At 45.3% G+C, this 27,477-nt stretch overlaps 1 protein-coding gene across 1 annotated transcript; it reads right to left on the bottom strand.

The window, feature by feature from the left end:
* Positions 1-142: 142 nt before the first annotated feature.
* On the bottom strand, positions 143-26,600 carry NFAM1 (NFAT activating protein with ITAM motif 1). The gene is made up of 7 exons (XM_032803155.2): positions 26,352-26,600; positions 23,642-23,995; positions 22,607-22,719; positions 13,984-14,121; positions 9,944-10,030; positions 5,575-5,667; positions 143-4,132 (listed from the first exon to the last, which is right to left on the bottom strand). The coding sequence occupies exons 1-7, from the start codon at positions 26,404-26,406 to the stop codon at positions 4,076-4,078; spliced, it is 897 nt and encodes a 298-aa protein (XP_032659046.1). The 5' UTR covers positions 26,407-26,600; the 3' UTR covers positions 143-4,075.
* Positions 26,601-27,477: the final 877 nt, after the last annotated feature.

The raw sequence follows: 27,477 nt of genomic DNA, 5'->3' as shown, positions 1-27,477 counted from the left end.
AACAGCCTCAATCCTGACTGAGGCATCTAGGTGCTATGGTAATATGGGTGTTGTCAAAGAAGAAGAGGAGAAAAGGGGAAAAAAAACCCTACTCCTTAGACCATCCATTTTATCATAGTTATTTGTCATGACTTGTGTTTATTGATTACAGGTAAAGGGCAAAGTAAAAACATATTACTGTAGAGCTTGTTACAAGATGGTACAGTAAAAAGATTTGTACACTGCAGAAAAAGAAAAAAGTAATACCAAAAATATATCCAGTTTCTGCATTGTCAAACTGGAATTTGTTGCAGAAGGTCACTGAAAGGGGTTGTGGCAGGATTTTTAAACAGGGGGTAGATAATTTTAGCACCATTAACAATATGCGTAGCTATGCAGGCTAAGACAATGATATAAAGGCAATCAAAGCACATGCTTCAGGACATAAGGTGACCATTTGCTGATGGTCCACTCGTGAGGGTGGGGGAAGGGCAATATTACCTCCAATATGACTAGAGCTCATACAGGGCAGTCATTCTTCCTTTATGAAGAAGGCAGGGAGTGCAGCTTCTACTGAATCTAGTACTCAGTTTGACATGAGATTTCCCCACCCTCTCTCTGCAATTCCCCAGCCGCAAACAGAGCCTTACCCTCAAGTGTTCCTAGTACTGGGGAACCAAAGTGCACATGCTTGTCATAAGCTAAATGCAGATGCATATTACTGTTATGGCTACGGAAAAGATCACAGCTCTCACCAACAATCCCTGGCCTAGAGACATGTTTTGGAAGGGAAAACAATCATTTAATTTAGAGCAAAAATGTGTGTGGAAGAAGCACAATAAGCAATAAAACCAGATTCTGGGAGGCTGACAGCTCTGTTTCTTTATTTCATTTGTTTTAGCTGTCTGACAGTTACTAAAAACGAACTTATTTCCTCCTGTGGAATACAGGCAAATAGTATTAATCCCCTGCACCCACTGCCTGGGCCAGACAGTTAAGTACAAATACAAAACCAAATAATTACTGATTTTCTCTGCACCACATTCATCACACCAATGCTATTTAAATGCTCTTTAATAACCTTTCTTTCCCTTGGTGGGAGGCCTTTCTTTACAGGTCTCCCTGGTAAATGTCTGTGTCTTAAACACTACTTACCCCACACACTCTCCTCCTTATCCATCCTTCCCTCTGACACTCTGATTCCATGGGGTGTCTCATTCTCTTGACAGTGGGTGATGCTAAAGGAGTATTTCTGGCTTGCAGCTACACATCTTTATAATGATCTCTCCTTTTTTGCACAATCCTCTGCTCTCAGTGGGCCAATCCACAACACAATGAAATCAAAGGAAGGACTCCGATTGACTTCAGTGGGTTTTGGATGAGGCTTAAACTGCACAGACCTTCCATCTTTTCTCTGGGATTCAGACTGTCTTTCTTAACTAGTCAGAATCTGTCATTGTGCCTCTAACCTGTTGCCTACCATCTTCCCACTACAGTACAGAACGAGGGAATTACGCTTTCCTACAGCCCTTTCTTTCAATTACTTTATAATTTTTGATAACCCCAAGTATATAATATATATAGTTGGTCAGATATAAATACAGTGAATTAGAGGGAAAAAGGCATAAAAGAAAATGACGAACAAGAGGCTGACCAGAGGGCAGTTATCAACACTGCATTAGAGAGTCTTTTCAAGAAATTTCTAGTTGTACATAAAGCATTTAGCACTTATAAAATGCCATCTTTAAAACAAAATTACAGATGTGTTTTATTTTGGTAAATGTTAACTCCATCTAATCTATCAGCTTGTTCTAAATATTTTCTAGCCACATTGTAATCAATTAAAATATATCATTTATCACCAACATTACTCAAAACTTGGTAAGGAATTTTTTTTTTTTTACTGTAATTGCACCAATTTTGCAAATTCTTTAAGTCTGAACCTTTTTTTTCCTAACTCATGTTTCCCATGTCAACTCAGGAAACATTAAAACCTGGTGATCCCAAAAACATTTGTTTTAAAATTCTATCTCAGAATGATTACAAGAGTTTACAAATGGAAAAACAATTTTACTGGGTCCTTGCATCAATGAATTTCTAGACATTGGTAAGAGAAAAGTAGTTATCATTAAGGAAAGTACAGATTCCACATTTGAAATTTCTTCTAATAAATGATCAAAGCAATAAGAAGATTATCTCTTAAAACATAGTATAGGAAGACCTGGAGGCCCTGGAAACACTTTCCATAGCCTCCCATCTTTGACGTATAGCAACATTACCTACAACTGGAGAGGATCCTATGACCTTCAGATCAGTTTTAATTTGATTTTCTTCTTTAGAGAGATTTGCATGATTCCTTTCAGCTTATTCTACAGATTCTTGTTTTGTTTTTAGAAAAGCTGAGGTACAACATCTTCAGCTCTTTGATCCATTGTTTTGATCAAGTTCTACAATATAGTTAATGTCACTCCTTTCCTATCAGAACTACAATGAGTGTAAGTTCAGCTGATAGGCTAGATCAGGGGTGGCTAACCTGTGGCTCTGGAGTCACATGTAGCTCTTCAGAGGTTAATATGTGGCTCCCATAGGCACTGACTCTGGGGCTGGAGCTACAGACACCAACTTTTCAGTGTGCTGGGGGTTGCTCACTGCTCAACCCCCTGCTCTGCCCCAGGCTCTGCCCCCACTCCACCCCTTCCCCCAACACCCTTGCCCCTTCCCCTGAATGTGCTGTGCCTCCCTCCTCCTCCCTACCTCCCATAGCCTCCTGCACATGCAAAACAGCTGATCACAGCAGGTGGGAGGCATGGGGTGGAGGGGGAGGCGCTAGGCGCTGGAGTTGGGGGAGTTGATGGGGGGCTACTGAAATATTACTGTGGCTCTTCGGCAATGTACATTGGTAAATTCTGGCTCCTTCTCAGGCTCAGGGTTGCCACCCCTGGGCTAGATCCATGTGATGGCAAGGATAAGAGCTTGGATGGAAAATTCACAAACAGGGCCTCTACTCCATATATTGTGAGTCTGATAAACTGGTATAGCTGCACTTTTTAAAATAGCACTCTAAACACCAGGAGTGATATCCTGGCCCCACTGAAATAAATGGCAAAACCTCTACTGACTTCAATGGGGTGAAAATTTCTCCCCAAGATATTACATCTGCCCACGCCAGAGCTTAAAAAAACCAATCACACTGTATAACAATACCTAGTAAAAAGAAGAATGTTAATGTTCCCTCTAAACACCCTTCCTGGAAGGGACATCAGCCTGGGATAGGGTTATAAACAGGACAGAGTCCAGCAGGGCAGCTGCTTTCACAAGCCCTGTCTTCAAATAGTTTATCATGGGAGGAACATCACCAATGAGACATGTCCACAGGCAGGGAAGACTCCTGCTTCATTTTCTGTATCTCTTTTCTTGCTGCCTCTCCCCACCATATTCCACTGGTTGCATTCTAAGGAAAATATTCGCCCTGCAGAGCTGAATCCGACACACTGTTTCAGAGCAGCACAGGGCTGTACTGTATATCTGCAGTTACAGTACAGGGCTAGCAGGTCAGTTTGCTTTATGCATCAGCATGTTTCAGCCTGAAGTTGTTGAGAAAGGGAAGGCGGCGACAGGGGTCCTTGGCTCCCAATCAGGTCCTCAATAGACATATATCAAGTTCATATTGGCATGACAGGAGAGAGCTAGGAGTGGGATAGCATGGGCTGCAGGTCAGGATTGAGGTGCACTGTCAAATAAAGTAGTGGGGTCCCTGTATTGTACAACAAGTGCTAGAGATCAAGACTCAAATGCATCGCCAGAGCTGGATGAGGGAAACTTGCACAGATCCTGACTAAAACAATCGCTAAAAGTCAGATTTATAAATAACTGAAAGCAATATCCTCTGCAGGCGCGCCCATGCAGCCTGGGCCACCCTGAGAGCAGAACAGAGGAATTCTGAGGTCCATAAAGAACAGGTTAGAAAGAAACCAGGGTGGGGCTCTGCCATCAGTGTGCCATGAGTCTCTGGAGAATTCAGATGGATACTAAAGATGTGAGGGGCAGTTGCCTCAGACTCAGAGATGTGTAGTCCAAGCACGATCAGTCTTTCCCCTTAGATATTCTCATAGAGGGTATCAAAGGGTTCTTCCAGAGTTTCTTGCTGAGATTTCTACAAAATGGTAAAAAGAAAAAAAGAAATGGAGGGAAATTATTCAAAAAGTCAGATTGATTCTTAAGAAGTATTCTCTGCAACTCTTTCCACTGGCAGTGCCCACTAGTGATCCACAGAATGGAATTAACTCAGCCAGAGGAACGCTGCTCTCCCGGAGATGAACATTAATAACCCTGCTCCAGGCATAAAGGTGCTTCCTATTTTCCACTGCTCCAAAAAAGCAATCCACCTGGGAAGGGGATTGATCTTGGTTATTCCAAAAGTAAAAAATAAATCAGTCTGGATTCTGTGAAAGAGGAATTCCCTGACCTTCCCAATTCTGTTTCTTCAATAGCTGAATCTTTTCTGTACCACTGTATCTTGCAGAGACAAGGCACCAACAGACATGGACACTTTAAGCACTGGGTCACATACTCCTGCTGTTGCTGTGAGCAAGGTTAGACAACTGAGTAGTTGAAATGCCAGTGGCTGCATGAAGCCCTGTCTATACTAACAATTCCTCCATGGCATCAGAAGGAAACATTTTACAAAAAAAGCCAATTGTGGACTCTCCAAAGGGCACATGTACAGCAGAGACCTATTCATTACTAGGTGAACTAGTGGATATTGCAGTGGTGCAGTGCACCCACACCAGCCTTCCAGTTATGGGTGCATTCATGCCCTGCATCCCTTGCAAACACAGCCACTGTGCTGGGGGTAGCAACTGTGAAAGCACTGGTCTAAATCAATCACTGGCATTTTATCATCAGGTTGCCTAGGACTACTGTGAGCAGAATTACCGGAAAGGGTGGCAAAAATCACTGGCACCTACTCTCTACAAGCCTTCTCACTGCTACTAGCATCGGTGAAACGGCACCAGTGCTAGTGCCATGGTGGGTGAATCTAAGAATCCTCAGTGTCTATGCAGCAACAGTGGCCAGCCTTCCTCAAAGCAAGTCCCATTCTAATAGTAGCGCGAATACTTGTGGGGTATTGATTGTAATTTTATGTGTGGGCATGTGATGTGTTACAGGTGAGCTAAGGACTGCAGTGTCAGGCAGCACATCAAAATTCTCTAGCACAGGGAAGGCCATGGACCTTTTGGGCCAAATTTATCCTCACTGACTTTGATGGAATTACACCACAGATTAATCTGGCCCACCATGTTTATCATGACATTCCTGTTTTCAATCACTCTGTGTTCACTGCAGACAGAGGCTGGCATGGGAGCTGCCTAATGCAAACCTTCCCATTCCATTACTAACACTGCACCTGCTAGAGAACCTCCCCTCCATCCCTGTCCCTTCACAGAGCTGAGTCTGGGCACGGGACACGTGGTAAGTGAGAGTGAGATTTTAAACATCACTACAAAGCTCAGTTCTTTACTTTCTGAATGATGTGATCAGCTGAACACAAGGTATGAGGCTGCTTTTTATGGCAGGGTTGTAGAAGGCTCTTACCATTTCTTTCTTCTTTTTCTTCTTCCCTGTTTTCCCACAGTCTTCATTTCTATCTTCAACCCCGTCTGGCTGCAAGATGTTCATGTCTTGAGGCTACAAGAGACGTACCCACATCACTCAGTAACAGGTCACTTTGCCCTAGCATCAACTCTCCAAACACTCTAACCTCCAAATGAACTGGCTTGCATGTGGCAGTACCAGGGTTCTGATAACGTGCTGAGTGCTCCATATTTAGTGAAGAGCAACATCATGTGTACACAGCGTCTCAGCTCACCAGTTGAATTGCTCAGATTGCCCAAAGAAGAATGGTCATGATTAAAGTCTAACAAAGAATGAATGGGATAAAAGGCCAGTTGGAATCTCCTGTGTTTCTGATCTCCGAACACAAGAACAAGGGGCCTCCAATAAAACTGAAAGGTGGTAAAAATGTAAAAGTGATAAAAGGAGATACTTTTTCACACAGTGCACAATTGGTCTGTGGAGCTCACTGCCACAAGATATCACCGAGGCTAAGAGCTTGGCATGATTCCAAAAAGTACCAGACATTTCTATGGATAACCGGACTATTCAATGTTATAATAGTAATATATTTTAAAGTAAACAAGAGTTTTGGAAGGGATGTGATGTCATAAACAGATAGCTAAGGGTTAATGTTTCTTTCACCTGTTAAGGGTTAACAAAGGGAACCAAACACCTGACCAGAGGACCAATCAGGAAACTGGATTTTTCAAAGCTGCTGAGGGAAAGGATATGTTTGCGGATCTGTGTCTTTTGTCTTGGCTCTCAGCTATGAGAGGGATTTTTCTATCTTCAAGCTTCTAATCTTCAGTTTTCAAAGTGTGTAAGTACAAAGGTAGAAAAAAAAGCAGCCACTGTGGAGAGACTGTGCCAGGAAGGTATCTCAGGAGGAGAGTGGTTGCATGAAGCTGTGACTCCTTAGCTTGCAAAGGCCCACAGACCAAGTTACAGAGATAACTGCAAGCCATGACACCCCAAGGAGGGACAAAGTGGTAGGAAGAGACCCAGGGAGGGGTATTAATTGGACCACACAATGTGACTGCCTTCCCTGTGGTGCCCAAGAGCGTCCTAGGTCAGAACCTGGTGAAGTGGGAGGGCCTGAGTTCACCTACCCCTAACCACTAGGCAAGGCTGCCACCAGAGATTCTAACCACTAGGCAGGGGTCCCACCCCACTCACAATAATAAACAGCAACAACTGGGAAAAGTCATTGAATCCAAAGTGTTTGTCATCCCCCCACCCCAAAATAACAAAACCGAACAAACCCACAGAGTACAGGGAAACCTGCACAGAGTCCACCTAAGAGAGGCACACTCTTACTCTGAGAGTGCTCCAAAATGTCCCCTACCATATAGGGCACAATTCTGCTCTGCTTTTAGGCTTCTGAGTCTTGGGGTTCCCCAGGGAAGGGTTTGGGGAGACCAGAGGGAGCCAAAACCCTGGAATTTTTGGATGGTGGCAGCGAGATCAGATCTAAGCTGGTAATTAAGCTTAGAGGGTTTCATGCAGGCACCCAGATTTCTGGACGCTAAGGTCCAGATTTGGGAAAGATGCTTATGATATGTGACCACTCAGGCTTTGGGACATATGTCGATCTCTAACTATCTAGGGATAGGAGGAAACTTTCCCATAACTTCCTACTTCAGGGTTTCTTCCTCTGAAGCTGCTGCTGCTGCTCATTGGAGATAAGATACTGACTATTGGTCTGATCCAGTATAGTAACTCTTGTTATGCCATGTTCTAAAGACAATATGCAGTTGGAGGGCCACACTCAGAGAAGCTGCTGAACTTGAATTAATATGCAAACTACGTACCATTAACTTAGGTTTGAACAGAGACTGAGAATGGCTCAGTCATTATACTAATTGAATCTATTTCCCCATGTTAAAGTATCCTCGCACTTTCGTGTCAAACTGTCCGAAATGGACCATCTTGATTATCACTTCTAAAGTTTTTCTCCCCTGCTGATAATAGCTTCTTTTTAATTAATTAGCCTCTTGCAATTGGCATGAGTACTTCCACCTTTTCATGTTCTCTATATGAATAAATTTCTTCTTACTGTATGTTCTATTCTATGCATCTGATGAAGTGGGCTGTAGCCCATAAAAGCTTATGCTCAAATAAATTTGTTACTCTCTAAGGTACCACAAGTACTCCTCTTCTTTTTGTTCATATAACTAACATGGCTGCTATTCTGAAACACTCAGAGTTGCATTCGCTTATGCTGGCAGTGGATTCAGCTCCTAGGCACTGTCCGCACTACACTTTTCAGCTTGCCAAGAAGGTTCAAGCCTAAAGGTTTAGTAAGACAACAGAATATGAATAGAAATGCTTCTGTCACAATAATAATTTTAATAACATTAAGGAGTCAGGGGGATGTTGTTTTTTATAACCAAAAACTTTCCCTCCTATCTTTGCAACCCAAACAGACCAGTGCCAAGTTTAAGAACCGTGGTGAAGGTGTGTGTGGACACAGCACCTGGAATGCCCAGCAGATTCTGGACATCGAGTTCCAAAGAGTTTGGCAGTGGAAAACAATTGGCGTTAACTGGATTCTGAAGTTAGAAATGGATCAGGCTGGAGGTAGTTTGTCAACAAGAGCCCTTTCACTGTGCTAACATGATTTATTTTTGTTGTTCCTTTCTGTCCTTGTCCTTGTTGTTCTACTATTGTAGGTAATGTGAGACATTATTTACTTATTGGATCCTGGACACATGATATTCACAAGAAGCAGAAAGTGAAACCAGCTGGAAATGAGGCAAAACTCACCAAACCTTGTTTTACTCTCCAAATTGAGAGCAAAAGGTAATTGTGATGGGGTGGACAAACCTCACGTTGGAGAGAGATAGGGGTGCAGGAATAACTCTGGGCCCAGGAAGCCCCACCCCAGCAGGCCTGCTGGGCATGCTCCGATTGGAGGAGGGCCTTAAGGGAGAGTCTCTTCAGCACAACAGGCTGGTGGGTGGAGAGAGATACGTGCAGCCACTGTGGAGAGACTGTGCCAGGAAGGTATCTCAGGAGGAGAGTGGTTGCATGAAGCTGTGACTCCTTAGCTTGCAAAGGCCCACAGACCAAGTTACAGAGATAACTGCAAGCCATGACACCCCAAGGAGGGACAAAGTGGTAGGAAGAGACCCAGGGAGGGGTATTAATTGGACCACACAATGTGACTGCCTTCCCTGTGGTGCCCAAGAGCGTCCTAGGTCAGAACCTGGTGAAGTGGGAGGGCCTGAGTTCACCTACCCCTAACCACTAGGCAAGGCTGCCACCAGAGATTCTAACCACTAGGCAGGGGTCCCACCCCACTCACAATAATAAACAGCAACAACTGGGAAAAGTCATTGAATCCAAAGTGTTTGTCATCCCCCCACCCCAAAATAACAAAACCGAACAAACCCACAGAGTACAGGGAAACCTGCACAGAGTCCACCTAAGAGAGGCACACTCTTACTCTGAGAGTGCTCCAAAATGTCCCCTACCATATAGGGCACAATTCTGCTCTGCTTTTAGTAGCCCATCACTTCTGTTAAGCAGCTGACTCTTGTTGATCTCTTGAACAGTTGCTCCAGAAGCATTTCACTCAATATGGTTTTCATCTTGACAGGAGGGGGAAAACACAAAATATATATAGGGCTCAGAACACCCCAAGCCCAGTTTCCAAGGCTGGCTGACCAGAACTCGGTGTAGGACCAGAATGCAGAGGAGGCTAAACATGGCTATACATTCCCTTTCCCTGATCCCCGCAGCTGTCAGGGATTGCATCAACCCTGGCAGAAATTAGAGCATTCTCAGAGCTGCTTTAAACTTTTGGCCCATGGTAATGGCCCTGAGGGAGCTGTTATGCCAGCTGGGGATGGCTGAGTTCAGCAGTGTCCCAGCCATGCCCATATTCAAGGACCTCTCCATGCTGGACGACTCTTCAGCTGCCTGATCTTTGCACTGCCTGAGCAGTCCAAAAGGACCATATTGGAGGCCAGGACCAGCCTATATTCCAAGAAGCCCTAGTCTGGTCTGAACACATGGAGGTTTCCACTGCCAGAAATGATCTCAAATCTCCCACCATGCCTCAGAGCAAATCTCACATCACAGCACCAACCAGACCTCCCCGAACTAATAATGTTTGACAAAACAACTGTTTAACCAGAGAGAAGAAAGATTCAACATGCATAAGCCCAGCCTAGGGGCGGGAGGAATCCAGCCTTTCCTTTTCTGGGTGGGAGGAGTGGAAGCATCAGTTAGATTTACTGCCTTTGTACAGGCATAGCAGCTCTGTGGTGGTTTCAATGCCAGGCCCAATTTCAAAGGGAACCCCCAGCAGGACAGGGTCAGGATTACTTGAGAGGAGACTTACTGTAGCAGTGGGATTCTTCTCAAGCGACAAGCTGTTCGTGTTATCCTCAAGGACAGAATAGACCTCAGCTTGGTGGGATTCTAGACACTAGAGCAGAGAGAGGAAATAGGGCTTGTGTCACATCACAAACACGCAGTGTGTAGAGGTGAAAAAATGCAGTTGCCTGCTGTGGTCAGGGACTGCCATCCATCCTAAATCTGAGTTCTGATGAGCCTAAAGCCTGCGTCCCCAAAGTCTGCAAAAGTCCTGGAAACTGCTTCCTGCCCTAACTGCACAGGACAGCCCCGTCCTTGTCATGATTTTGAATCATGGAGACATGAGGAGATTTTTTTCTCCCTAGGATATAAATCTAAGAAAGCAGGGCCCCTCCTACCTGCCTCCATCTACTCCAAATTCTTCACACAGTGCAGAATAAGACCCTCCTCCATAGGGGACATTCACTGCTCAGTGGGACAGGAGGTGAACCTGCAAGCAAGATGAGCTCTGAATGGTACAATTTGGCACTAGTGTGCACATCACTCCCAGGTTCCAATCACAATCACGCTGGGCATTTGGGAATGGAAAGAGTGGCTGAGCTGATGTCCTGATGCCCAACGGCACAGCAAAAGGTGGGAACTTCATAGTCACTTATAACAGGGACAATTTGCATTTCTTTTTTAAACCAGGAACTATTTTTCCTCCTTAGAATGCAGAAATGTAGGAACTCTCTCTCTCTCTCTCTCCCTCTCTCTCTCTCTCTCTCTCACACACACACATACACACACAGTCTAGCTCACACATATACTCTAAATCACACATATACTCTAAATCACACTTACATATATACACCCACACACTCTCCCTGACTCAGGGCTTAAATTCAGCCAGAGCTGTCCAGAGTGGAGTTCCGGTAAATATTTTCAAACCTCTGAGGGGCTGCAAGCTGGCTCTGTAGCTGAAGCCTGGAGCCCAAGCCCCAACACAGATGACCCACAGGGCAGAAGCCCTGAGCCCTGGGTGCCCCGTAGGGCAGAAGCCCTGAGCCCTAGGGCGTCCCATGGGACAGAAGCCCTGAGCCCTAGGGCGCTGCCCCCACCCCCTGAGGCTAAAGCCCTGAAACTCCCTGCCCCGCAGCTGAAGCTGGAGACCTGAATGGAGGGAGGTCGGGGGGCCTCCAGGAAATTCGCTATAAGAATTGTATCAGAGGGGTAGCTGTGTTAGTCTGGATATGTAAAAGCAACAGAGAATCCTGTGGCACCTTATAGACTAACAGACGTTTTGGAGCATGAGCTTTCGTGGGTGAATACCCACTTCGTCAGATGCATATAGTATTCACCCACAAAAGCTCATGCTCCAAAACGTCTGTTAATCTATAAGGTGCCACAGGACTCTTTGCTGCTGTAAGAATTTAAGCTCTGCCCTGAATGCTCACACACAGGTACATACAGAAACACACACTCACATCCTACACATGTGAGCATCTCCTTGTCCCTCAGATAATCATCAGAGAATCCTGTGGCACCTTATAGACTAACAGACGTTTTGGAGCATGAGCTTTCGTGGGTGAATACCCACTTCGTCAGACGCATGTAGTGGAAATTTCCAGGGGCAGGTATATATATATATATATGCTAATATATATATATAATAATGCTGATAATCATGTCACTAGAGATGCATGTCAGATTGAATGATGCTCCAGATCTGCCCAGAGGATCTAATAAAACAATCAGGAGGACTTTTCTATGTGTATTTCAAGGATGACAGCAGGTTGCCAAGGTGGCTGTTTCTCTGGCAACAAGAAGATGGGAGGAGCTTAGGCAGGCAGGAGGGGCAGATGCTCTTAGGGAGGGATTGCAAAGTGAATGAGACTGTCATGTCTCCTAATATAGCAAGATCAAAAACAAGTGACTGCGTTTGATCCTGGGAGGTGCTGAGCATCTATCACCCCATTCGTTTCCCTGGGAATTACAAGTGTTCCGGCTCAAAGTGATCATGATTTAAAGAAGAGCAGAACGTGTTGGGACTGGAGGGGGAGGAACAGCCTGCCTAGGGGCCTTGAGACAGACGGGGCAGCCAAAATGAGTAGAGCATCATGTGGTTCCTACCCCACTCACCCCTTAAAAGAGGCAAACATTAACAGTTATTTCATCTGGCCGCTCATTCGGAACACAGCCCACACAGCACGCACACAGAACTCTCCTCTCATCTTCCTTGCTCTCCGTTCCTTTCCTGCTGCTGGTCACATAGAGTCTCTTACCCTGTGCATTTTTCTCCCAGCAACAACGTAGTGGTGGATTAGCCATTGGACCAACGGTGCCCATGCCCAGGGGCCATAGCCAATTCGGGGGCACTCCAACCTGTTCTACCAGCCCAGTGCTCCTGTGGGGAAGTAGGGGAAGCCCTCGCTCCCTGGCAGAGGTCCCGGGCTGGCGGGGCAGGGCAAGCCCCTGTACCCCAACCCCATGTCCCCAGCAGGAGCACCTGGCAGGCACGGGAAGCCCTCAAGCCCTGACCCAGCACCCTGTCAGGGGGAAGGACAATGGGGAGACTGCAGGCAGAAAAGGTGGAGAGAGGCCCCCACTTACTCTGGCCCAGGGCCCCACAAACCCCTAATCCAACAGAGAAATCAGGCTGTGTGTGCTACAGTACGGTAACCGGCTCCAGCACCACACTACCGTCTCATAGTGTAGATGGGACCAAAGGAGGGACTTCAGGCCCCACAACATTCCTTTTTACCCTGTCCTGTTAGATCATCTAGATTCACACCCACAGGCACCGGGGAACAGGAGTGCAATCTGCACTCTTGGGTAACTAGGCTGGAGAAGGCTTTCATCCCAGCGAATGGCGCCTTTACTTTCTTGCCAGGGTTCCCTAGGAACCTCAGCAGCTAACGTTTTCCAAGAGACACTAAATGAGTGCATCCCTCAGGGAAATTAGCCATGCCACATTCTAAGATAATACCACCTATATTTTGGGGACCACCCCAGCCGGTTCCTAGCCCCTAATGGAGAAAGAGCAGTGTAGGGGGGTTGCACCATCAAGTCCACCAGGGCACTTGCCAGGGGCCCTTTCACAAAGCTGGCCCAGGGTTTAAAACATTGTTATTTTAAACTTCAGGTAGACACCTCAAACAAGGCAACATGACAGAACATGTAATTAAGATGAAGCTGAGGACGCATGGCAACACTGACTGAGCGACAACTGGATTGGAATTTTTTTTAACCTCCTTGCAGAAATCATCCACTTTTACAGAAAAACTCTCCATGTTTACTAAAAAGTTGAATAAAAAAGAAATTTCTGAAAGTAAAAGATTTATCAAATTAATTCCCCTCCTCCAAATTATTACTATGGTATTTCCAGCTGCTTTTTTTAAAAACCTCAGTTCCAAAAATTAAAAAACCAAACCAAACCAAACCCTACTGGCCTCATAAGAACCTATGAAGTTTGAGCTAGAAAAGACCTAGTCCATCCTCCTGTCCACATCAGCATCCCACCTCTCTCAGCAGTGCATTGGCATTCCCTACAGTACATTCTCCAGATCTTTGTCCAGTCACAAATGATTCATGCAACTGAGCTTCCATCTCTCCCCTTGTGAGACTTTTCCACTCCATTATAGAGCTCATGCTCAGAAAAGGTTTCCTGATATTCAGCCAAAATTCTTCTCTGCTTTCACCCTTTTACTCCCTTCCACATTTGCCCTGCTGCCCATCTTCAGCAATTCCTCCCCCTCCTTGGATAAACAGAGGCATTGCCACCACCAGGCTAGGGGAATGGAAACAGCTGCCCTGGGCCAGGGGCAGGAGTGGTAAAAGGATGTCAGTTTTATTCTGAACAGAAGGCAAAAGTTATAGAGAGGAGATGGCATAAGCAGATGCCTCACCTCCTCGCCAACCCACTCTTTGGAATCAAATCCTTCCTTATTCTGAAGGAATGGACTACATTGTCTCTTTTCTCCACCCCCTAGATCACCCTGTTTTTACATGGTGCCATGCTGGTGTACACATGGAGGTCCAGCAGTAGGCCACACTGGGGATGAGAGTAGTTCTGGTGGTACTCACAGTGTAGATGGAGCCAGATGGTTCTGAGCTTCCTGAAGGGGCTTGGGCTCCTGTGCTTAGGTCTGAGCATCTCTGGAGGACATCTGGGTATCTCCCAGGACACACCACCAACTTAGGACAAGACACTAAATGACAGATCTGTTGTAAACACACAACATTCCAAAATGTGAAATAAATGTTTGTATGCATCTTGTACTTAACACATGATCAGTGATAACTAGTGAATCACATTTCTATAGCACTTTCATCACAAAAGACCACTTTGAAAACAGTGGTCTCGACCCTCCTCTCACACCAGTGTAAACCAGTGAAAACAGCTGGGTTAAAGTTGGTGTAAAACTGTGTGAACCAGACTCTGTATTTACACAAAAATGACTTCTACAATACAGACATCTCTGAGGAGGAGCTTGCACCTATTTAACAGCACATAGCAATGCTGTAGCACAAGAAATAAAGACAGCCCTATCCAGCTGCAACTCTGGGGGAATGTTAGCAGTGCAGAATGCAATTACTCAAAATGGGACTTGGCCAGGAAACTGGTGCTAACATCACAATCCTTGAGAGGAGTACCAAGAGACCTTTTATTGGTCAGTAATACACTGAGGCATTGGTCCAATACTGACTTGAAGGAAGATGACCTCTTCTGGAATCACCAACACCATTTCCTTCAGCAAATGAGTTTTCTGTAGAGCTCTCCCATTCAACTACAGATCAAATCTAACCCTGCTTAGCTTGTGAGATCTGACAACGTCATCCCCCCCTCCCAGGTTGTGTATACAAAGGACAAAAATGTAAGGTGCAGCATAAAACAAGGCAATATTAATTCACTTGATTCATGACTTTGTGGAGGGGTTTTCCTTTTGTGAAGGAGAGCATCATTCTAACAACATGGAAGAGGGAAACCAGTACCACCACAAGCACTCTTCTGGCTGAGGAAAATTGGTAATAACAATGCAGAAAACGCAGAAGTATTTGAAAGGTATTTCTGTCCTGTATTTGAAAAGAAGCAGGATGACATCAGTCTCATATCACATGAGGATGATGAACTACTACTTTCCAATCCATTAGTAATTAGGGATAAACATTTAAATCTTCAAGCCTAGATAACTTGCGTTAAAAAATTTTATGGTATTAAAAAAAAATATCTGTGGGTCAACTCAAAATCTGGAGATATCAGCCAGTCTTGAAATTCTCCCCTCCCCGCCCCTCCCCCGAAGATATCTGGCTAAACTCTCTGGAGTAAGGGGAAGGGGCTTGTCCTCAGCCTTGGTGCTAGTGCAACCTGTGCTTATTTTCCCTCCATTTGGTTAACTATTTTGGTTTTGATGTGGACACAGCATTTTTCCTGCTAAGGAGGAGGGGCACTGTCTGCATTTCACATCAATTCACAGTCACTGCCTCTATGGGTATGTGTCCACAATGCAATTAAACACCCTCAGCTGGCCCGTGTCAGCTGACTTGGGCTCGCAGGGCTCAGGCTACGGGGCTGTTTAACTGTGGTGAAGACATTTGGGTTCAAGCTGGACCCTGGGCTCTGAGACCCTCTGGGCTCCAGTCCAAGCCCAAACGTCTGCACCACAATTAAACAGCTCTGTAGCCCGAGCCCTGTGAGCCTGAGACAGCTGACACGGGCCAGCCGATGGTGTTTATTTGCAGTATAGACATAGCTTATGAGGTGAGGTCCCAGGGTAAGGAAGGGTCAGCAGGCCTGTAACTAGACAAACTAAAGCAGGGAGTCAATATAGATCTGAATGAGAGGTCTGGAATCACCCAAGTCATGGCATTTTAGTCAAAGAGAAGCCAAAGCAAAAGGAGAAAAAAGCCTACCCACTATTTATTTGAAATTCTACAATAATTTGCAAGTTGCCAATCAAATACCTACAAATATACACAAAACGCCTCATTTAGTTCTCATAAGGCACAGAACAAATTATGATTGAAAAACACAACATCAGCACTGCTTTGATACGTATTGGGGTTTATTTTTTAAAAAGCAGGTTAGCTCCTTCTCCATACACACTATAAAGGTGATAAGCTTCCATGCCCACTACTATCCGGCATTCACAAGATTGATAGTTGTGGCTGTACCAAAAGTCCTGAGTGCCTGAACAATCTCCCAAGGGCCTGAAGTTCAGGCCAAAGGCCTGTAGTTTGGCAGGTGTGTGGGAGAGAGAGTGATTAATCAGACTGGAGTCAGGGCCGCAGACCCAGAGGACACAGGGTGAAAGGCAGTGATTTCACAGGGGCCTGGAACAAATTGGCAGCCTCACAGCACATGGTAGGCAAGAGCGACAGAGATATCATATAGGCCTGAACTAGGTGAGCACCCTGCCAAGGCACAGGGTGCAAGGCTGTAGTCTCACACAGGCTGCTCCCCAGCTTCAGGTCCCACATGACACGGTGGGGTGGGTAGGTGGGGGGAGAGATTGTGACTTTAGAGAGTTGCCAGCAATCACGTTTTTGTTGTGAGACTCATGTTGGGTATTTTGACTTGAAGCATCTAGTGACGTAGGGATGAACAGGAGCAACTTTGCCAAGTTTTGCCCTTTCCCAAAATGGCTACCATTTCCCATGCCCCATTAGTGGGCCTGATGCCAGGCTGCTCTTAATTAAGATGGCTATCATTTCCCTACAGCCTGTGCAGGTGGCAGTCGGGTTGCCCCTAGAAAAGAGGGCCACCACCTTCCAGTGTCTCCAAGGAGACTTAAAGTCAGGCTACATTTTAGCAAAGGTGTGTGCTGTCTGGAGGCACGGAGGGGCCATGCAAAGAGGTGATTACGGGACACAGGGAAGGACACTGGCGGGTGGGGTGGAGGTGGAGTAGGTGAATATAGGAGGACAGGGCAATCCAGAGAGCTAAGGAGGGAGAGTGGTAGCAGCAGAGGGACTGAGGGGAAAGTAAAGGAGACTGTGGGAGAAGCAGAGAGCAGGAAGGAACCTGAGATAAAATGGTAGGGTAGGAATTGGAAAGATTGGGGAGGTGACTGGAGGGATGGATGCAGTGTTGCCATTTTATTGCAAGTCTCATGCTGTTTGGAGTTTTTCCAAAAGCCCCAGCTACTGAAGTCATGCGAATACACCACAATCTCAGCTTTCATTAAAAAAAAAAAAAAGGCAAACAAACAAACAAAAAAAACCAACGTACGTGTCTAGCCCTCACAGATGTAGAGAAAAACTCAGAAGCGTGAATACAAATGGCACAAAAGATAGAAGACAAATAAAAAAGAGTCCCAGCTTTATCATTTTTAGAAATCTCATTATCTAAGCCAATCTCACTTGGGGGGGCCTGACTCATTATATTTGACTGTTTTGGGGCAGGCAATACTCGGATTAGGAAATTGTGACCAGAGAAAAGTAAGTAATGAGTGCTGAGGAGAACAGAAGTAGGAAAGAATGACATCTCTCCCACCCCAAGATAGGAGAGAAAGTGAAATCTCCTTCTTAGAAGGGAAGAGGGTGAGTGGCCAACCTTCCAGGATTGGCCTGGAGTCTCCAGGAATTAAAGATTAATCTTTAATTGAATATCAAGACATGCAATGGAACTTCCAGGAACATCTCCAACCAAAATTGGCAACCGTGTGTGTGTGAGTTGCATTCTAGATTGAATTTTCAACTTGAAATGATCTCATGTATGGACTGTCACCAGGCAGCTTATCTAAAGCTTAAACCACATTGCCAACCCCAAGTGCTCAGAAAGATGAGACTGGTTTAAAAATCATGAGATTAAAAATAATAAAAATGTTGGTTCTTTTGGTTTCCACATTTTCAAACACCACAACCTTTGAGGCCTAGAAATTTACTTTAAAAAAAAAAAAAGTGAAAGCTGAGATTCTCTTGTAATCACATAACACCAGGAGTGGAGGTTTTAAGCAAAGCACCGCATATTGCAAGATTCACAATAAAATCTGTGAATTAGCAACACAGGAATAATCAGAAGACAAATAAAAAATATTAATCTATTTTTTCCCATCTCAAACCCATGATTTTTTGAGGGGGAAGGAGGTATCTCATGATGTTTGAACATTTGAGGTAGGTAGTGCTGCAGAGTCCTGAGGCAGAGGAGCAGCCCCACAAGATAAAGAGGGCTCAAACATACTTGCGTACGATGGAAAATGAAAAGCCTGACAATTTTCCTGAATGCTGATCCCTGAGCTCCCTCCTGCACTGACTTGGAGTCTGTGATGCTTGCCTACAGGGGAGTTATTCCAGAATAGCTATTCCTGATTAACACCATGTGTGGATGCTCTTATTCCAGAATGAGTGTCTTACTCCTAATTAGCTTAATCCATTTTGGAGTCATATTTTACCTTATTCCAGATTAATTTTCAAGTGTAGACAAACTTTAAAAGGCACAGCACAGAACTCTCAGCCTTCCCAATGCTCTGGGGACTGGAGAGGCTGGGGGCCTCCTGGAAAGCTGCCTGTCACCTCCTGAATGCTATGCAAAGCTGCATGCTACAGTCCTGCCTCTGCCATGCCCTGCCCTCTACCAACCCCATGCCAGCATGAGTGTCCTAGGACGACATGTGTAGCTGTCTTCTGCATTTCCTGCCCTGGGGAAATCTTGCCCTGACTGTAACTCCTTTAGTCACTCCAGTCCCTTTACTGGGCTAAAGAAGGAGAGAGGTTCTCACTCTGATTTCTCTCTCCTATTAATGTCTAATAATTGTAATTTTTTAAAATCAGAAAAATAATCTGTCTCTGACTGCATTGTGACAAGAGTGGTGCTCCAGGATTCAAGAGCTGTTGCCTTGGCAGCCTGTCTTGGCCAGCTCTTCATTCCTCCTGTAATTTATTTGATGCCATGTTCATAAGAGCTTATGAATAAGAACATAAGAACGGTCACACTGCATCAGACCAATGGTCCATCTAGCTCAGTGTCCTGTCTTCCGACAATGGCCAATGGCAGGTGCTTCAGAGAGAATGAACAAAACAGGCCAATAATCAAGTGATCCATCCCCTGTCGCCCATTCTCAGGTTCCCGTGGTCAGAGACTAGGACACCCAGAGCAGGGGTTGCATCCTTGACCATCTTGGCTAATAGCTGTTGATGGATCTATCCTCCATGAATGGATCTAATTATTTTTTGAACCGAGCTATAGTTTTGGCCTTCACAACATCCCCAGGCAACAAGTTCTACAGGTTGACTGTGTTATGTGAAAAAGTTCTTCCTTTTGTTTGTTTTAAACCTGCCACCTATTAACTTCATTGGGTGATCCCTGATTCTTGTGTTATGTGAAGGAGTAAATAACACTTTCTCCACACCAGTCACAATTTTATAGATCTCTATCTTATTCCCCCTTCAGTCGTCTCTTTTCCAAGTTGAAAAGTCCCAGTCTTTTTAATCTTGTCTCATATGGAAGCTGTTCCATACCTCTAATAATTTTTGTTGATCTTCTCTGTACCTTTTCCATTTCTAACAAATCTCTTTTAAGATGGGGCGACCAGAACTATATGCAGTATTCCGGGTGTCAGTGTACAATGGATTTATATAAGGGCATTATAATATTTGCTGTCTTATTATCTACCCCATATCTAATGGTTCCTAACATTCTGTTTGCTTTTTTGACTCCGGCTGCACATTGAGTGGATGTTTTCAGAGAACTATACACAATGTCTCCAAGATCTCTTGCTTGAGTGGTAACAGCTAGTTTAGACCCCATCATTTTGTATATATAATTTGGATTATGCTTTCCAATATGCATTACTTTGCATTATGAACATTGAATTGCAGCTTCCTGTTTGTTGCTCAGTCACCCAGTTTAGTGTGATCCCTTTGTAACTCTTCATAGTCTGCTTTGGATTTAACCATCTTGAGTAATTTTGTATCATCTGCAAATTTTGCCACCTCATCATTTACCCTTTTTCCAGATCATTTATAAATACACTGAACAGCACTGGTCCCAGTACCGATCCCTGGGGGACACTGCTGTTTACCTCTCTCCATTCTGAAAACCAACCGTTTATTCCTACCCTTTGTTTCCCGTCTTCTAACCAGTTACTGATCCAGCAGAGAACCTTCCCTCTTATCTCATGACTGCCTATTTAAGAGCCTTTGGTGAGGGAAATTGTCAAAGTCTTTCTGAACGTCCAAGTACACTACACCCACTAAATCATCTTTGTCCACCCCCTCAAAGTTTATAATAGATTGCAAAAGCCATGTTGACTCTTCCCCAGCAAATCATGTTCATCTATGTGTCTGACAATTCTGTTCTTTACTATTGTTTCAACCAGTTGGCCTCGTACTGAAGTTAGACTTACTGGCCTGCAATTGCCAAGATCACCTCTGGATTCTGTTTAAAAATTGGCATCACATTAGCTATCCTCCACATTAGCTATTGGTACAGAAGCTGATTTAAGTGATAGGTTACATACCACATTAGTAGTTCAGCAATTTCTTGAGTTCCTTCAGAACTCTTGGGTGAATATCAGAGAAGGGCATGCCTAATAATTAATGTGGGGCAGGAGGGCAGGGTCCTCAACCAACCAACATTCAGAGCCAGGGTCCAGAAGGTTAAGAGCCAAGGGTCATATACCAGGAAACGCAGGTGCCGGCTTCCAAGTTTCCCCGGGGGCATTCAACCCCCACTCCACCCCAGGTCCTGCCCCATCTCCACCTCTTCACCCAAACCCCACCCCTGCCCCACCCTGCCTCTTCCTGCCCCCACTTCACCTCAGGTCCTGCCCCATCTCCACCCCTTTACCCAAACCCCACCCCCACCCCATCCTGCTTTTTCCTGCCCCCACTCCACCTCAGGCCCTGCCCCCACTCCACCCCTTCGCCTAAGCCCTGTAAACTGGAGCATTCACAGAGTTGGTGCCTATGCCAGGAATCATGCTGTGTCAGGAAACCAGGAGGTCAGGACCAGGAGACAAGAGCAGGTAGTACAGGGGGAGGCACTCAAAGCAGGGTGGAGACCAGTTGTACCAGCAAGTTCCTGTTCCTCCTTCTGGTTTAAGTAGGGAGAGTAGGCCAATTAGGAGGCCCAGCGTTCTACCAATTGGGGCTCAAAGTGCAGCCTCCTAGATGAGCTGGGCTTCAAGGACAGCCTGGTCTAGCTAATCCCAGCAAGCTGAGAAATGGAAGGCTGGAGAGTGATGACCTCCCTGTAGACCTGGTTCAGGACTTGGGTCATGACACTATAGTTATAAATGCCACAGAAAAGTCCATAAGGAAATTAATAATTCATCTGCAGAGCAGTGTTTGAGTGGTGGCAGTAAATAAGGCCTAGGGCCACACCTTGAACAATGCAGAGAAACCAAAATATTCAATAGTTGATCATTAAGTAAGTACTGTCAATCCTGTGCTGAGATGAGACAGAGGTCCAATGGAAAAAATAGTGTGTAATCATGTAATTAAAGATGCTATCATAAGGCACACACATAAGTGGCCCAACTCAAGGATGCGTAGGCACTTAATTCTGGCATTTCCTAAGTTTTAATTGCTTGACTTTGCAACATTAGTAATGATTTTACTAATAGGTTTTTGTATGTAACATCCCAGGTTTTTAAAAATAGCAAAGTGGAAAACCAGAAATTTATACCCACACGGTTTATCAGAAAAACTGGAAATAGTAAGTCCACAGCACAGATCTTTGCTGCTTGAGTTAGCAGTGGCACTGAATGCAGTAGTAGATTGCCGTCCCTATATAGACTAGCCACCGGAGGTGGATGAAACATACACTTTGCCAGTGGATTACATAGATATTTGCTGGCAGCAGAGGACTGTTGAGATTCAGGAACCCTAGGTTCCATTCTAGGTTCTGGAGAGTAATGTGCTTCAACGAGCACAGACTCTTATGCCCCTGCTTCCCCTAGACCTGATCCCTTCTGCCCTGACCCCACTAGTCTGTTCCTGTCCCGGCCCTGACTCCTCCTTTCCCCTTGCTCCACATCCCAGTTTCCTCCTGTTCCCAGTTCTTCATCCTAGTCCCAGTCTTCTCCTTGAAATTCCACTCTTCCCTGACCTTAGCTGGCAGTCCCAGTCTCCTTCCCTAGGCTTCTCATCTCAGTCTCCCCTCATTCTCTTTGCCGCAGTTTCCTTGCCCAGCTAGTTCCTGTATCCCACCCCCTGCCCCACAATGTCCCTTGTCCATTCTGTTTCCTCTACTGCACACCTTCCCCAGGGGTCTTGCTCCTGCCTTTCTGCATTCCAGACTGGCTGCTTCTCCACCACACTGCCTGGGCACCAGCAGTGAGGGAGCATTGGGACCACAGAAGAGAGAGCTTTTGGCTCTGAGTTCCTGCGCTTGGTGACACAGCCACCCTCAGCTGCTGTGAGAAGCGATTGCAGGGGCAGGCAGCCCTGGGATACAGCACGCTCGGTTGCTCTTTGGGGATAGTGCACACACAATCTGGTTGATACAAGGAGCTTTTAATATGAACAAAACAATATATTTACCCTTTATCTTGTTCTCTGATATGGCTGAACCATTTTTGCTGAAACTTAAAAAACCCCAACAGTCTGAGGTAGACTTTCAGCATGGAAAATTTCAGTCCAAACACTTAAAGTTTGGTAAAGTTACTAACTACTGAAAACAGGGTCTTATAATGGGAAGTGTCAAGAAACCTTAGCTACAGGCATCGCTACCAGCTCCCCCTGTAATACTTATCTTAGGACTTGCCTTTCTCTTCCATAGCAGCAGAGCTGTTTCAGTGATGCTCAGTATAGTGAGGATACTGGTAAGAGCGATGAGAAATTTCCACATGCCCGGGGAGGGCTCTCTGTACCCTGTGTCTGTGAGGAGGAAGGCAAACGATTCATGGCATGAGTGGAGACGAGAACCCACTGTTCATTTTTACCCCCAAGTTTTCCATTCAATAGCTGTCAGAGGGCTAAAACTCACAAGCAGAGCTGAAGAACATATCTTTTAATATATGTTTTCTTTTAAATCACATCCTGGGTGAATGTGAAAGGTCTCAAAACAAAGACTGATAGTGATGGACAGAACCAGGTACAAGTAGGTCCTTGCAAGCTTTCCCAGCGCCTCCAACTTTGCCACTGTACCTCGCACCTGACACCTCGTTCTGCTGCTCCAGTCCTGAACCCATCCCCATCTCCTCCACACACACACATTCAGTACAAGACTCTGTGGGAGAAGTAGAGTGGGGAAGACATGGGTGGTACGATGGAGCGCAGGAAACAGGGACATACGACAGATGCGGATAAGCAGGGCGTGGCAAAGCCAGGAAAGGGCCTTGAAAGTGAGGGCTAAAAGAATGAGTTTGATATGGTATAAGACAGGGAGCCAGTGGAGAGATCCAAAGAGGAGGTTATGTGATCAGAACAGCAGGCAAAGAAGATGATATTTGCAGTTGCATTTTGTACGGATTAGAGTAAGGTGGCACTCCTAGCCGACATAGCTATGCTGGCAACACTTTGTAGTGTAAACCAGGCCTTAGCCTCTCTGTGTCTCCATTTCTCCATCTGTAAGATGGGGATAATGCTAATTTACCTCCTTTGTAAAACACTTTAACATGTGTGGATGAAAAGTGCTACCCAAGTGCTAGGTATTACTCGTTTCTACCTTGTTTTGAGGTAAAGAAAAAAAGGGCCCCCAAAAAATCACCCCTTTATGGGGAAACTCCAGTCAGATTTTGCCTTTCAAACCTCTTCTTCTGATCTCTCATTGGCTAGGTGACGCGCAGTGGGAGCTTACCTCTAACAAGGATGAATACCCCATTTCCTGTTTCTGTTTTGCTTCTCCAGTTGGCTTTGCAGTAGTAGGTGCCAGTAGCAGGGGGGTTTTCTGGTGTCCCAACTACATGTGGGTAATCCTTCTCTGTTGTCTGGTTCGTCTGGCCAGTGGGGATTTTTTCAGATACGTCATAATTGCTGATGGTGATTATCTTGCCTTCTGAGTTCACCCTGTAATAATCGATTGTGAAGGTGGTGTAGTCATTCATGTAGGGGTAGCTGACCAGGCACTTCATAGATACTTTTTCATTGGCAAAAGCGACCTGGATCAGGGGGGTTTGTTTTACTGAGACTTTCTGTCCACCAACCTGCCGTCCTAGACAATAGGAGATAATCTTTAGCATTTATATAACAACAGCCCCAAACACACACTTGCTCTTTCTCACACACACACAATTAGATGCATTATCATGGGGGTTGCACCCAGTTTTGCAGCATCCAGGATTGGCTATTGTCAGAGACAGGATGATACTGGACTACATGGACCACTCGTATGTTTTGGCAAGGCAACTCCTGTGTGGTCTATAGAGTCCATTAGATAAATATTTTGTGGTTTTAGATACACTTGCAATCCCAGGCTTCTGCTTTTTCTTTGTGAGTTCTTCTCTAAAACTCTAGCATGCTGAAAGGGGGATGAAGGGAGGAAGTGGACTGATTACTCAGTGTGTGAGAATATGTTATGGCTGACAAAAGCAGTAATTAACTCTGGTTTGATGTTTTGTATAGTACCTCCTCTAAAATCCCATGCCTCTGTGTCAGTGTGCAAATGTGTCAGTGTAACTGTGTATTTGGGTACATGGGGTGTGAGAGTGAGGAAGAAAATTGCACACACTGTGCATGCCAGTATTGAGACCGTGAAAAATATTAAGAGGATGCAGCTTCACCACTCAAAACTTTTGTCACGCTAAACAGCAAAGCAAAGGGCGAGTCAGCACGTAAGGTACAGGAACTATTGGCTGAACTGTGAAGACCTAAGTAGCCATGCATGATAATATCTCTTTAAGAGAGAGGCGAAATAGTTCCCGTGATTGTTGTCAGGCAATTGGACAGATATCTGCTTCTGCAATTCACCAAGTGGTGATGTATAGGAAGTTACAACAGAGGCTGCAGAAGCAAAGAGGAGATGCTGCCTGTAGGCTTGTTCCCTTTTTTGTTTAGCATAAAGAACAAAAAAGCGCAAGGAGAACACTGTATATTGTGAAAATGCTGATAGAAAGCCCATTTCACAGGGTGTATGCCCCCATCCCTTTGACATCACGAGTCATGTTCTAAACCCTAGACAACCTTTGATCTTTTTATGTTAGCACGTGCAATTCCCATCTCAAAGCACCTGACATAATAATGAATAAAGAACAATAGGAGCGGAGGAGTAGCAAAAGCATTTTAAAAGTTATCAGAAAATCATCAGAGCAACTCCAGCCGACTGTTTTTTCTTTCCATTTGCCAGTGGAGCTAATTTTCTGTCATTGTTCCCATGATAAGTGCAGGGGCAGGAGAGACCTCAGTCACCACTGTACTTGGACTCTATGGATAGATCAACTTGAAATTGGCCCCTCAAGATTCAGGACAGCTGCTGCCCTTTCTTCTACAGACAAATTACATCATCTTTCAAACTACCTGACCTTTACTGGCCTAGAAAGAGAAGAGGCGCTGTGAATCCCATACCTCAGTGCTCTTCCCTCATTAGGACAGTGAGTCAGAACCTTATGGACAAGTCTCTCTATACAACAGGAATTTTGATTCTTTCGGTGATACATGAATTGAAGGCCAGAGATATAAAGAGAAAGGTGGCGTGGTCATCTTTCCTGGTTTTGATGGGATTCTCTGAAATCTTGCATTCTACAAACACGGTCACTGTGGAACACTAAAAGAGCCCCATAATGTAATCTGAGCTTAGTGTGACATCATGTTATGACACCGTATTGTGACACAAACATCACACTTACCTAACAACCACATTTCAGAAGTGACAACCCAAAATGAAAGGAGCTAAATACAAACTGTTGAGAAGAGTTCTGGGGTGGGGTGACAGAGGGAGAACATGGTCATGGTCTACAAACAACTTCAAGGTAATCATGCCAATGAAAGAAAGGCCTCTGCACACAACATAACAAGGAGTGATAAGCTGAAAAGTTTAGGTTACAGCACTGGGAACAGTTTTTAACCATAAAAAAGGGATGTACTGAGGGATCATCCAAAATGCAGTGGTGGTATGGGTGGACCAATGATCTGAGTGGTCTCTGGCCCCACTCTCGAGTCTAGGGCATGATCATTCATCATCCTCATCTTCAGTTCACCCTGTATAACAATGCCAAGGTTTACATTACCCTGGCTTTCACATAAGCCTTTACAAAGTACCACGGTCACAATGCAGAGCCGACACCAATACCTATTCTCCTGTTAATCCCTGGAGCCATTAGCTTGAGAAGAACTTGCCACAGAGGACCTGAACCATTTAATGTAGGTTACACAGCACTACTTCCATACTCCCCCTCCCTTCTGGATTTTCTTTATGAGTTCTTAAAAGACAGAATGTTTAGAAGACAGAAATAGCAGGAATGTGCAAGTTCCTAGAGGGGGCTCTCTGGACATTAGCAAAAGACACCAGCTGAAAAAATGCCGTAATGGACCAAATGAGAGCATAAACAAAAGGAACAAAAAGCGCTTTTTACCTCCACGCTGAAGGAGCCAGAGAAGAAGGAAGATGGCGTTGAGACTGGAAGCCATGATAGGGTCAAAGGCTGTAAGAAAACAACCAGATCTGACAAGCCAACGGATGACAGATGGTTTTGGTCAGGTATCTCCACAACTGAGATGTCGTTTCTCTCTTCTCTTTTGCAAGGGAAGAGGCGGGGAGGCAGCGGGGTGGGAAACACAATGCAACAGGCAGGCTGTTCCTGGTAGACACAGCTGCCTTCTGCTTTTCGGCTGGACTCCTCCCTGCCTCTGGGGTTGTTGTTAACTGCTAGGCTGGTGTTACATCAGTCAATTGATAGTCACACTATATATAGCCCTCTGCTGGCTAGGATTGTGTGTTGGCTGGAGCAGGTGATGGGGAAGCAGAGTGTGCTTTGTATGCTGGATGGGGCACTGGCAATACATAGGAAGGCAGATGTCACTGCGGATGTACAATGTATTGTCTTTACAGGTCATGTTATTGATTTTGAGGGGTTGCGTTAGTGAGATTTGCTCTTAAGACCCTTTATTTTAGAAACATACTGTGCCCAACCCTGCACAGGTGCAAAAAAGGAAAGAGTCTCCCTCCTGAGTTGAGCACCCATACAGGGAGCAGACCCAGTAGCAATCATTGCACTCCCCCGAGTGCAAAGATTTCTCCTGGGTAGCACTTAGAGCCCTTGACAGATGGGGAAGGGGGAAGCAATGACTTAACATACTCTTCAAGGCTGGTGCAGCAGCTGCACTCCTCCAGGGGAGATTTGCCAGAACGAAGGCCCCTTTCCCCCTACCCCATGAGCTGAAAGGAGCTGCACTGGGCTGGTCTCAGCTGGAAATCACTCTTTAGAGGTCTTACAGCTGAGCAGCAAGGACAATCAAGAGTGGTAACAAGGCACTTGGGGCCCATTTGGTATTATTGATATGGAGGCATGGATTGGGCAGCACCAGCCCTGTGCAGATGTGGGGTCAGAGCGACACTTGACAGCATCTGTCCCGCCTGAAGCAAGTCCTGAGACTGTTGGTTGGGGAGGGAGTGTGACACCTCCTCATGGAAGACTTTGCTGCCCCAACTGAATAGCAGTGGCTTTCTGTTATCTTTATCCTCATGATACCCCACGTACT

This window comes from Chelonoidis abingdonii, chromosome 1 (assembly GCF_003597395.2).
Source record: "Chelonoidis abingdonii isolate Lonesome George chromosome 1, CheloAbing_2.0, whole genome shotgun sequence".
In the NCBI taxonomy this organism is placed as follows: Eukaryota; Metazoa; Chordata; order Testudines; family Testudinidae; genus Chelonoidis; species Chelonoidis abingdonii.
This window is presented reverse-complemented; position numbering and strand designations above follow the sequence as displayed.